Source organism: Anas platyrhynchos, chromosome 11, assembly GCF_047663525.1.
Source record: "Anas platyrhynchos isolate ZD024472 breed Pekin duck chromosome 11, IASCAAS_PekinDuck_T2T, whole genome shotgun sequence".
NCBI classification, from domain to species: domain Eukaryota; kingdom Metazoa; phylum Chordata; class Aves; order Anseriformes; family Anatidae; genus Anas; species Anas platyrhynchos.
The window spans coordinates 21906460-21919463 of NC_092597.1; the positions used below are offsets into that span (position 1 = coordinate 21906460).

The window sequence follows — 13004 nt, forward strand, 5'->3', positions numbered from 1 at the left end:
GGACAAAACAGGGATTAAATCAGAACAAGACTAGGCTGGTTTTCTTGCTGTAAAGCCCCAAGTACTGGGGTTTCTGGACTATAAAGGATGGTTTACAGGAAGAAAATAAGCTCTAAAGCTGCTGTGTGGTACTTGCCAGCCAGAAGTTATTCAGCCCAAACCCCACTGCTTGAATTTTGAGACGGTGAATATTTTCCTTAGACCGTAGTTGTTTGTGGATGTTAGGATTAAAGTTTGAAAGTAGAATATGTGAGTAGAAAGAGCGTGTGTCAGTCTGTTGGACACAGTTGTGGGATTATTCTGTAGGATTACAAATGCTAGGTTTGGAAAAGGAAAAACTGCTTCTGGCAATCTTGACTTAAATGAAGCAAGACGTGAAGATTTGGGGGTTCTCAGCATTACAGCAATCTTTAAAAGCCTTCCTCTTTTTTGAATTAGATGGACAAAAAATAGAATTTGCTCTACTAGTGTGTTTTTAATAGAAGGCAATAGTCAAACCATAAATAATAGTGGAGTAGGGAACAGGATTTAAACAAGCCTTGCAAGCTCTGGTTACAATGACAAACAGTTCCACCCTTGCATGTCATTTTTACAAATGTTTTCTTTCCCTAGTGTCTTTTCATCTAACTGTAGTTTGCCTTGCAACAAGTTACAGCTGTATAAATATCCTTGTTTTGTTTTCTGTGTTGTGAAGTGGATGAACTGGATTGGTCTGGATCACAGACATGCCAGGATGGAAAGCAGTTGCAGATATTTTCAAATTATTTACATTTGGCAGCTAAGCAACCAGGCAAAGAGACAATATGCGTGACACCTGCCAAGCTTACTTATGTGACACCCTGTATCCTACACGAGGGCACGCATTTCTTTGTGCAGTAGCATGTATAAAGTGTTTTCTTGGGTAGCATCATAACACATGAGAGAACACGAGCACTTAGTACAAGCTGTCCACAGCGCATGTGATATGCACATCTGTGTGGCAGGAGATGTGCTGTTCTGGTTTTGCTGTGTACCAGAAGTACCCTAAGGACACCCTCCTGAAGCTTTGATATTTGTCTGCAAGCATGAAAACTTGGATTGTGTGTGGCCAGGATTAACAAGGGACAGGATATAGTCTGTAATCTGGGGGAGTCGAGCGTGGAACGCTCCGTGTAAACAGTCCCAACTGGCAACTGGCCCTGCCAAAATGAAAGCAGATGTCTAGGGAGGGGTACTGAACCAGCACAAGCATTTGGTGATAGCTGGCATTCAGAATCACCTCCCAGGCAACCAGGAGCCAGCGGTGGAGCCTTTTATTTAATTCACCTCCATGGATTTGTTGATTTTGTTTGTTTGTTTGAAGTTCTCCATTAGTCTTTGACTACCTGCAACATGCTGCGAGGAGGTGTTTCATTGCATAATTATGCATCGTGCAAATAGCCATGTTCCTTTGTTTGGGAGCTGATGGTATCTGCAGCACAATGCTGCACGTGGAGCATAAAAGAAGGACCAGTACTGGTCAGTATTGGGCTTCTGCACCTCTTCCCCAGCACACGGCCTGCTGTGCTGGTGGAGGGATGTCTCCTGCCAGTGCAGAAAACCAAAATGTGCTGGGATGCTACTAGTCTCTGAGATCCTCGAAAGGTGATTCCATTTTTACAAATATGACTTCAGTGCAGTCGTTGCTCTGAAGTCACCCAAGTGACCAGCTGCCAGCCAGATGTAGCCCCGTTCACTACAGGCTCTGGGCTTCACCCTGTTCATCACCCAGTGGAGTGTGAACCTGTTTATCTCACAGCTGGACAGTTTGTCCAGAAGGATGCTGTGAGGGACAATTGGTACGTCCCAGAGCTGGTGTGAAGTGAGCCATGGGAGTGCGTGTTTGGGATGCTGCGGAAGGGGAAAGTGGAGAGACTCCCTCCGTGTGGCAGCAAACTATTAGATCAGATTAAGCTATCATATGTGTTTTCTGTGGCTCAGGGCTATGCCCATCTCCTGTCTTTCATCGTGCTTACTGCCTGGCTTGCAGTCATAGATGAGGTGTAAACTTTCCTGCTCTAACGGTGCCCTGCAAATATGTCCCTGAACATACAACCTGGCAGCAGCAGGTCTCAGTCTCTGGAACTGCAATGGTAACTCACTGATGTTTTCTTTCTTTTTGTCTGACAGATTGACCAAAACCAGTTTGATAAGATCCTGGAGCTGATAGAAAGTGGGAAGAAAGAAGGTGCAAAGCTGGAGTGTGGGGGTCTTGCCATTGAAGACAGAGGCCTATTTATAAAACCCACTGTGTTTTCAGAGGTCACTGACAACATGCGTATTGCCAAAGAAGAGGTACAGTACAAGTCACGTGAACCTTTAGATACATTTCCATGATGTAAATGGAAAAGCAGCTGTAGAAAAGAGGTGTGGTCGTGGTTTGAAGTGAAAACTTGAAAGGAGAATAGAAATTTCACATATTTTACTTATTACAATGTCCTAAAAACTGTGAAATCCATATTCTTCTGATGAAGTGTCTGCAAGGTGAGCTTCAATCCGGAGTGGTATGGGGGGGAGATGATGTGAGGAGGAGAGCAGCACAGGCAAAAATGCTGACAAAATCTTTTAGCAGCATTTTATTCTTTTGTGCAATTAATGGAGTGCCTGCCTGCCAGCCATTTCTACTGCCTTGCTGCTTCCCCCATTTTATTTTGTTTTCCAAAAGTGAAGTAGCCCTGTGAGTGTGCTCCCTGTACAGTAACAAACCCACATAAAGATCTAGTAGGTATCATTACCCAAAGGCTTTTGGGTCTCCTTTTAAGAGAACTTCATATAACAGAAAATAAAAACAAACGCCTTATCTAGATTTAGCTGCTGTAAATGCTTTTTGTGGATAGTGAGATGGACTGGTTTCTGACAGAATCCTAGATTTTAAAGCTCAGTAAAAATAACTGAAGTAGCATCAGGCTGGAGCAATTCAATGTTGCCCTGTAGTTTGGAAGGTTTTCTGACGACAGAATTATACACTCCTTCTCTGTACAGACCGATGGCTGTGTGTGCCATGTGCTCTTACACACCTCCTGCTGAGTAAACTTGAAATTGCTTAGCTGGTTTCAGTACATGCTGATTCCAAGTGACAGAGGAGAGTATGATGTGTGTTCTTGATCCACTTCTTTGTAAAAAGGAGTTGCTTTATTGCAGAAAGAGGGAACTAGAACTCTGGGACCTGAAGCTGGTGAGCGGGGAAGAAATGGCCCTGTTATGCTGCCACTGAAGAACATTAATCAAGTAGTGTTAGCATCTGAAATAATCTCAAATTCTCTTCCCATAGTAAAATCCCCTGAGGCTGACCATTTTTTCCCAATAAGAAATATGGTCAAAGCCAGCAAAATGCAGATCTAATACTCTGGCTTCCATTATCCATACGCAGAAAAAAATGAACAAGCTGCATGTGATTAGATCCTGTGATATTCCTTTGAAATATAGTTAATCTACTTTTCATCATGTTCCCCAATGGAAAATAAGTAGCTGCTGAAGTCCAACTGGCACTTGTTCTTTATAGTTTAGCCTAGTGCATTTTATGGGGCTGCTTACTGTTCATTCCCGACAAAATATTTAGATGTCTCAGATCTGCCGCAGAATCTCCAAGGAACCTGGGAAAGATATCAGTCAGTCTGGGCATGAGTTGCATTCTAAAAATAGAGGGGGATAAAAGTTGAAATCCCATGACAGGCCTTTTTTTTTTTTCTTTCTTTTTTTTTTAATGAACTGACTCCAAATCCCCAGTCATGATTCATGAGGTTTATCCAGTTTCATTCATATACGGTTTTGTTGCAAATGCACATTTTTTCTTTGCCTAGGATCAAGGCTCCAGTTAAATACCTGCATCTTCCAAAAGGGTGAAAAATAGAAACACCTGTATAGGCTAAAGAGCCAGGCAATTTGGTTAGCCTGGCCCTCAATGGGGCACAAGTGGGACTTTATCTCACCTTCAGTGGGGGAATGATTATTGTATTGCAAGACCATGCAGGCCCCACCTTCAGTAGCGTTCATGATGGGAGGTTCTATGCCCAAAATTGGGAAGTATTGTGTGCGCTGGCTCTGCTTCTATACTGCCAACCTGGGATGCCAAGTCTGTGGTCAAACACATCCGTGGTAAATGCTCTGCAGGCAAATTAACTGCATGCACTTACAGAAGCAAAGTTAAGGCCAAGGAAGAAAACCTGCAATACATGACGTATAGTAATTTCTTTTTAAGCGCATTCAACTTCTTCTGAGTCCAAAAGGAGAATGAATTATAAATGAAGTAAGGATGAATCATCTGAAACTTGTCCAGATCTAACTGCTTATTTGATCGTTGTAGATGATCCACTAGTTGTTGGATCTTTGCATTTATTAACCACCACAGCACATCACTGTACTTCCTTTAAATTCAGTTTAGTGAGTAGTTTATAAGAGACTCAACCACTGACTTCTAGAAAAGCTAGTATATAACACTTCAAATATAATATCCAAACAGAGCTGCTGATTCTGATTACTTCAAAATTGCCATAAGTAGCAAAGGCTTTCCTGTGATAATGTTTAATTTGTGTGCAGATTTTTGGGCCAGTTCAGCCAATTATGAAGTTCAAGAGTATAGAAGAGGTCATAAGAAGAGCCAACAATACTGAGTACGGACTCACGGCTGCGGTGTTCACAAAGAATCTGGACAGAGCGTTAATGTTGGCTTCTGCATTGCAATCAGGAACTGTCTGGTAAGCAGTGTGAGATCGCAGTTTGGGCTGTGCTTTTGTCTGCTGGCAGTGGGGAGGGCTGTATGATTTGTAATCCCATATAAATGCTGGAGGTCAGATGTGTTAGTAGTCTGTTTAATTCTTGATATTCTCCTAAGCAACATCCATTCATCAAAATAAAGTGGTGAGGACCAGACAGTCTGGCACGAAACGGTGCATTTATTCATTCAGTCACTGTAGTTCTTTACATCTGGAGAACTCTGAAAATATAAGGGTTGTACTAAGCTCCACCAGATGTGATGCCTTCCAAAATCATGTATGTAGAAAAGAGCAACTCTTACAATCTTAAGGTAGCATCAATTGGGGTCTTGCATAAACCGTTATGGGCAGTAGATGGCATCGTACCACTGTCAGAAAGTAGCTATTTTACTTAAAAACACTTCTTATTTTATATTAGTATAGTTTTAAAGATGGAATCCTGATTATTTTTTTTCCCACTGAAGATAGGAATTTGATCTGGTCTCTGAACTTGATGCATACAGAGGACTGATTTCAAGAATTTGTGCCAGAAGAATTCACCTCTTTGAAAAATATTTAAATAAAAATGGGATGTTGGGCTTTGAAGGATCTATGTACTGTAGTGAAGGTGCAGTCCTACAGCACCAAGCCATAACTGGCTCTCTCCAGTCATTTCATCTCCCTAAATTGCTGAGGAGGTATCTGCATGAGCTCCTCCTACCCGTTTCTACAGAAATGGGGCTAGTGCTTCTCTTTTCCTGTGGCACAAGTGTCTAATGGAGGCCAACTCTTCTTCTATACCTGGAAGTGGGTGGTAGGGCCTGTTTTTGAGTGTTTAGACAACTTTGTGTAAACATGTTTGTTTCAGAATGCACTTCATTAATCTGGGGCAGACTTTCATCTACCCTCAAGCATGAATCTGAATGCAGCATAAATTCCAGCTCTAGCATGAATGTCGTAGCTGTTAGAGATTATGAAGGGAGATATGAATCAGACTCAGAGCACTACTCAAATGCCTTCTGTTTCTGTAGCAAAATAAGATGATATTGCTAAAATCTGATTTCTCAAGTGAAGGAACTGTAACAGATTTCAGCCTTTTGTAACGCTGCTGTTGTCATCACCTTTCTTCTCCCTGGTATTGAATTGTCTTTTTATGTTTTTATCATAGGATCAACTGTTACAATGCACTCTATGCACAGGCTCCTTTTGGTGGCTTTAAAATGTCAGGCAATGGCAGAGAACTGTAAGTTTTGCTCAGTATTTTGTTTATATGTGGTTGGTAAATGCAGTAGTGATTGTGACTTGGTGATAATATTGTTGAATTTGCTTTTAAACTATCAGGCTTGCAGCTTGCTCCATAGGTTGGTGCTAGGCCAATACAGCATGATACAGATAAAGCACAGATTTGAGAACAATAGCAGTACTTTCATCTACTTGATGAACTATTGCCAGCTTCCATTCAGCAAATTCCACTTGCAAGCATTTTTTTCTTACTAGTTAGATCTTTAGATCAAGAAGGATTTTTAGATCACTTTGGTCTGGGGCCACTTGTATCTACCTCAAACCTCTTCCATCTTTACATGCTGGTATCTAGGCCTCCCTTTACAGCTGCATCACACATCTAGCTTTCAAGTGTTGGAGCTAGAAACACAAGGAATGATCTCCCAGAAGAGATCCCCACCTTCTAAGCCTGCCTGTAATTTAGGAAATTACAGAAGGATCTTCTGTCCCTTTTCCCCAGCCTGACCTGTTGCAGCTGGCTGTCAGACATTCCGGCTCTCTAGTTACTAATGCAGACGTTTTTAAAACAAGGTCATCCTACAAGTTAGAGTTGAGAAATTGACTTATATCTTAATTTTCTTCTTGTACAGGAGAGAGGTGGGTTTTATTACACCTTACAGAGGAACCTGATGCACCTCTTCTTTCATAAGGCAGATTTATTTCCAGGAACCCTTTCCAGTAACTGTTCTGGTGCATCTTCTGCTCTGAGATATTCAGACGCCTCACTTGCTAAGCACAGCAGATGAATGAATCTTCAAAAGAGACATGCATGTTGAGACCTTTTGGTTTGCTTTGCCTGATTGCCTGGCTAATTAAAGGATGTCAGGGGCATATCCCTTGGGCAAGGAATGGCAACGAGGGCAGTTTCCACCAACTACAACACAATGCAGTGGTTGGATTTGTCATCAATATCGATTTCTGGAGTAACTGTGCCCTCCTGTTGTGCAGTTACCTGGTTGACAGAAGCCTACTTTCAGTGAAAAAGTAACTTTAGTTATTGTTTAAGCACTGATAAGTATGTTCATAAGTATGGCTTCTCACAATAGTACTTGATTTTCACTAGGCTGAGAGTTACAAGCTGTGACCACAGTAATTACAGGGTGTAGTTGTGTGTACATACATGCATGTGCATAGATTGTTACATGTGGGGAGCCAAAATGATAGCTGATGTAAGTTAATTTGGATCTGGTTTTAATGGCCTGATGTTATCTGCAGCAGCTGTTGATCTGTGGCTAAGATGCACTTGTGCAGAAATCTCTTATCTTAGGGAAGCACACATTAACATGCTGCAATCGTTTGTCCCTTTCCCTCCTCTCTCTTCTTTTCCAGTGGTGAATATGCCTTGGCAGAATATACTGAAGTGAAAACAGTCACCATTAAACTCTCCCAGAAGAGTCCATGAAACCAGAAGGCCTAAAAATGCTGACACTCTGAATGTGACACATCGGGGGTGTATTCAGAGCAAGTGGGAGGGGAGGGGTAGGAAAGAAAATGGAAACGCCTAAGTTTTTTCCTCTAGAAACATTGAATCTACTGGACTCCATTTTGTCAACTGGCTCTTGGAAAACTGATTTAACTGACCCTACTGGCAGCATAGCACACACGTGTACTCCACGAGTCCCTGGCTGTACATCTGTCTGCTACCTGTGACTAAAATGCTGGTCAGTCACCTGTCAGCGGGACATCTGCTTTCAAACTGTACCCCTGAAGGACTTGGACATCGAGGGCATGTTAGAGAGACTTCCGATACCTTTAGCAATTAGTTGTTTGTGAAACAATTAGTTGATTGTTAAACACCTTCAGAGGCATGTGGGTTTCTCTTGGCATGAACGGACCTGAGTAATAGGGCTAATCCAACTTAACTGACGTTGATGGAGTTTGTGTGAAGACTGCAGATGAAGTTTTGGATGGGAGTGCAAACTTTCAAGGAAGGATCTAAAGAAATTTTGTTTGAAAGAGCTATCTTGGTCTCTCTAAAGATATGTGCATCCTCCATATTGGTGATATTCTAGCCCTGAATGAGATTGATGGGAGTTTCCTGGAGGACTCTTTTGGGGCCATTATTTCACCCAACAGAGCTAGACTTTAAAGTGTCCTTTGAACCTGATGTTTTGGTGTGCACACATTTCACATGCTGCATATGCAAGTTACTGACTTGCTAGCCCTTCTGGCTCCGAATGAGTCGCAATTGTATCTCATACCTTCACTATAGCACTTTTTGCAAGAGGATTTTGCACTGTACTTACCGTGATGACACAGAGTTGAATTCTAAACATGTAGCATGGTAGATACCCCAGAGAAAACATCCCACACCAGTCCTGATCTGGGAGAGGGAGCAGAAGAGCTGCAAGAAGCTGTCCTTCTCTCTCTTTCACTTTCAGGCTGTGTGAACATCTCTTCATTTTTTGAGCCAGAGCTGTCATGATGAGAGTAAAACGAGCTCTTCTCACCACTTCTTTTTCCCTTGTGAATGTAGCTTAAAATCGAGTTCTGGAAGTACAGTATAAAAAGGCAGGTGCTCCCAAGCACATACTGAATGCTAAAGATGTGGGTGTACAAATGAGTTACCAAGGAATAAGCTATGGCTGGACTTAATGTCTCAGCACCTCTGCAGTAAATGCCTCTGAGAGTGTCGTCACCTTGTAGCTGGTCCTTCACTGAGGAATAAACTGCTTCGAGTTGTCTCTTGCTTATAGTCATATAAGCATGCATGTACACAAATAGAATCCTCGGAGTGGCTGTCACATTGAGTTCATGCCTTAGCATCTCCTGCAGTAATTTCTTTGCACACCCAGACATTACTTACTACGAGACTGATGAAAAGCCACCTGCTGTTGTCAGGTCCTGAGCTCACTCCTTTCCTTCCCCCTCCTCCTGTTTCTATACTGGAGAACCACTGGTAAGAGAATGGGAAGTCCCAGGTCTGCAGGAGCTGTACATATGCAGATTTTGAAGCAGGAATGAAAGTCTAACCTCTACTCTCCAATGCAAGCAGGAACTTAACTGTAACTTCTGTGATCAGAGAGACAGCTAGTCAGTAACAACTTCTGTTGTGAGTGGACCTTTTTTCGGAAGGGGAAGGAAGGTGGGTGGTGGTAAGTAAGGAAAAAGTTTGCATGAGCCTAAACTTCCTTATTAGTTGTTGAACATTGAAATTGCACTTCAACACTGCTTAATTTCTTAAATGACATACCTCCAACAGCTGTGTACAACTAAGTGCCTGTCCTCCCATGGATATGTGGGACAGGTAAATCTCCCCATCCAGTGAAGAAAATGTCCTCCCTACCCCATGAAAGGCCAAATGGGAACATTGTAAATAAGCTTCTATTTTTGTAATACACTTAAAGCGCAAACATCTTCTCAGACAAATATTTTACTTTTGCCTACTTGACGGTTTTCTAGGGCTGCAGTCAGACAGTAGGGAGGTAAGGCAAACAGTAAAAGGCTGGTTATCTTGATATATCTCTGTATTCACTTTTGATAAACAGTGGTTTTAACTGAAATCATCTGAAAATCTTAAAATCCTAGTATTCTGGCTTTATATGTATAATATATATTTCAACACTTTTTTTTTTCCCTTATCAAGTTTTTAAAAAGTTGATGTATCTCTTATTGTATAAATCAGGGTTTGACTCTACACACTGAATTTTCTAAGTTATATAACATTAGACACTAACTTTAAAATAACCCCTTAGAGGGTATATATTCTTTCATTGCACAGTAAGGCTTTCATATGAAATACTACTTTTTTTTTTTAAAGAACTATATTTATAAATTAGGATACAGTTAACCTAATGTATTTTTATAGCTAAAGGTACATGAAAATGCTATGTTTAAACCTCTTGTATATATCTAGACTATGGGTATCTTTTTGTAATAGTTCTTGTTCCTAATAAATGTTTAACTTTGTGAAATGCTTTTTGAATGCTACATATTGGTATGCCTCAAAGTGAGATGGGGAAGTGGGAAACTTCTGCTGAGTGTACTCATTGTAACAGAGGAGTAATTAATACTTTATTTACACTGATTAGTGTGCCTTGAGATAATTCCAGCCCCTCTACTGCACACGTTAAGACCTTTTCCATCAGTGTGTAGCTTCCACTCAACCCAGTCCTCCTGCTACCATTTCTTATTTCACTCTGAATTTGGCCCATTGTGTTAGTAAAAGTGATCACTGGAAAGAGTTAAGGTTTCGTGCTTCTGAAACAAAATGGCCCTGTATTGCTCTAGTTACAGCGGGCTCTTCCTCGAACAGCCTGGTGTCTGTTTCCCTCGATTCAGTGACCCAGCAGTATTCCCCAAACAGAAACGTGCATGGGGCTCACAAGAGGCAACGTAATTTCAAGGTATCTTTATTTCAAGGTACCTTTTACACTCAGCAGGACTGAATGTAGAGTGTGTGTTGGCATTTCTGTATGTGGGGATTCAGTATCTCACTGGGGGACTCTGAAGGAATCTTAGGTTGGATTCATTTCTGCAATCTGTGAAGAATAGCCTGTTTTAAAAAGGGCAAGGGAAGTGAAGTGCTGAAGTGTGGTCAGTGCTCTACAAATAAAAGCCAGATCGTGTGTCTGTTAGCTTACCCTTTAAGCAGTCGCTTTTGCCACTTACAGGGAGTAGAGCAAGGAAGGAGAACAGGGCTGCAGCGGGCAGGGGCAAGCACAGCTCCTTCCAGTTTAGAGCAGGATGGATCCTTTCTGCCTTCTGAGGTGAGCCTCAAAACAGAGAATTTGAAGGGACTGTGGACCATGCTGCTGGATGGGATGTCCTGCCCTGGGCTGGTTGCTTCCTAAATCCCTTTGTGACACAGTCATCACTAGTAAGACTCTGCTCCACACCTTCCCTTTCCTGTCTTATTTCTTTCATCTGCAGTGTGGCCAGAGCAAGAAAATGCCACTGTCTTTAACTCTCTTCACATCTAATACGCGTGTGATAAAAGACAAATACCTGTCATCTCCCTGCACAGGGCAAGCCAAGCCCCTTGAATTTTCCACTTGGTAACAGCACTGCTCAGGAACTTTGTGACCAAACATTAGAAAGGAGAAGACTGGAGATACAAATTATTGTAATATAATCAATGGAGACGTAGGCCAGGAAGAGGGGGAAAAGATATGCTGGAAAAAAATGGAGAAATTCTTGCTAGGGGAATTTATAGTCTCAATCAAAATAAAAGGAAAAATGTGATTTCAGTGGGTTTTTAAGCAATGGTACTAAAAAAAAAAAAAAAAAAAAAAGTTTTTTAAAAGCTCTGGATAAGAGCCAGGCTGCGAGGCATAAAAGACAGCAGACTGGATAGAAAGTGGAAAGGGTGCTAAACAGATAGCACTCGTGGTTGCAGCTAAAGCAGATTAGTGGACACCTGAACAGAGGTAGGAGCACCAGTGAAGACCCATCCTCTCTGTGTCTCCATGAGCATAGCAAAGAAGCACCGTAGAGCAAGTCTCAGACTGCAGCAGCCATTCAGCGCATGGATGTGGCTTTTTCCCTCCTCAGGAAATCATCAGAGACCCATTTCTTGGTTTGGGCCAGGGAAAAAACAAACAAACAAACAAACAAAACACACACAAAAATCTTTGTACATAATTTAAGGAATCATAATGAATAACAAAACAGAAGTCATGCAGAAATGGTGTTCTCTTAGTAGGTCCAGTGGGTAGGGAAAATAAAGTCGTAGTAGTACCAGGTTTTATAAAAGTCACCTGGTATCAGGAAATTAATTGGGTTGTGATGGGGAAAGGACGTGTCCAACACCACCCTAGCTGGACTAACACCTTCGGCAGAAAGGGGGCGATCTTGCTTTGCTTTTCCTAAAAGGCGCAAACCCGCTCCACAATCTGGAAAAGGAGCAATTTGCACAGAAACAAATCTCAGATGAACTCTGCGTGGAGAAGAGTAAGACTTGTCAGAGTCACTGATAAGCACCAGCCTCGGGCAAAGGAGCTGAAAGTTGAGCAGTTTGTTCTTGTTTCTTACACCAACTTTGTGGATGGAGGATCTCAGGCTCAGTACGAGGCTGCTGAGGGAGTCTTTTGTTGGTGGGATGGCCTTGTTTTGGTGGCAGGATTGTGAGGGCCATGGTGCCTGAGTGAAACCTTTTGCTTTATTATGTATAAAATGAATATTAAAGTTAAAACTCCCTGAATATGATAATGAGATTAATAAAAGTACATAGTAAACATATGTGGTTATAGTACTCAGCTGTTCACCCAAATCATGCTAAATGCCACCCCAAGAAGGGAACAGATAAGGTTAGGATATAAAAGAGTTAGTGTAAAGAAAAAAAAAAAGATGGAAAAAAGTTGGGAGGAGAAAAAGAAAAGCTGGGGGGCGGAGGAGAAGGATTTGGAAACCTAGAAGAGGCAGTCAACGGGCTGTGCTCTTTCTCCTTCACCAAGAGAGGGACACCTTGGTAAACTCTGCACCTTTCAGCAAGGAGTAATACCTGGGATAGCATTTTGCTTGCACTGTTATCGTATATTAGCACTATTATATTTATCAGCAGCAATTCTGAAACTGTTCTGTCACTTTATTAAATATGATCAACTTTGTGAAACTGTGTCTCAGTGAAAGCCCTTGGCAGGGCTCTGAAACAGATAAATGTTGGCCTCTGGTAAATCCCCTTCAACGTGTCTCTGTATCGGCAAGGCCAAGCCTCCACCACGAAGCTACAGGACTCATCTCCAGCCTGGCAGCCGCGCTCTGGGCACAGTGGTGTGGTGGCAGCACTGACGAAGCCATCCAGATAACGTGGCTGAGAGACGGGGACTTCAGCTGCTTCACCTCAAGAATCCAATATTTCCTAAATAAATAAATTAATTAATTAAAAACAAGCAGCATGAGCCTGTGTAGATGTGCCCAGAGAGCGGAGGGAGCCCTCAGCAGCCCCTTCTACCCCGCGGGGACCCGGTGAGGACGGAGCCCCCTCACGGCATGGCGGAGGGCGCCGAAGCCCCGCGGGGCGCCGCCCGCGCCCTCACCGCGGCCTCCGGGGGCCGGTGGCGGAGGAGGCGCCGC

General features: G+C 42.4%; 1 protein-coding gene across 1 annotated transcript in view; it reads left to right on the forward strand.

The window, feature by feature from the left end:
- ALDH1A3 (aldehyde dehydrogenase 1 family member A3) overlaps positions 1–9904 on the forward strand; it is a 35456-nt gene extending 25552 nt beyond the window's left edge. Inside the window, exons 10-13 of the mRNA XM_005011090.6 lie at positions 2149–2313; positions 4555–4712; positions 5878–5952; positions 7320–9904. Coding sequence (XP_005011147.2) covers positions 2149–2313; positions 4555–4712; positions 5878–5952; positions 7320–7392 — 471 coding nt within the window. The 3' untranslated portion in view covers positions 7393–9904. The remainder of the gene's footprint in view (positions 1–2148; positions 2314–4554; positions 4713–5877; positions 5953–7319) is intronic.
- Positions 9905–13004: the final 3100 nt, after the last annotated feature.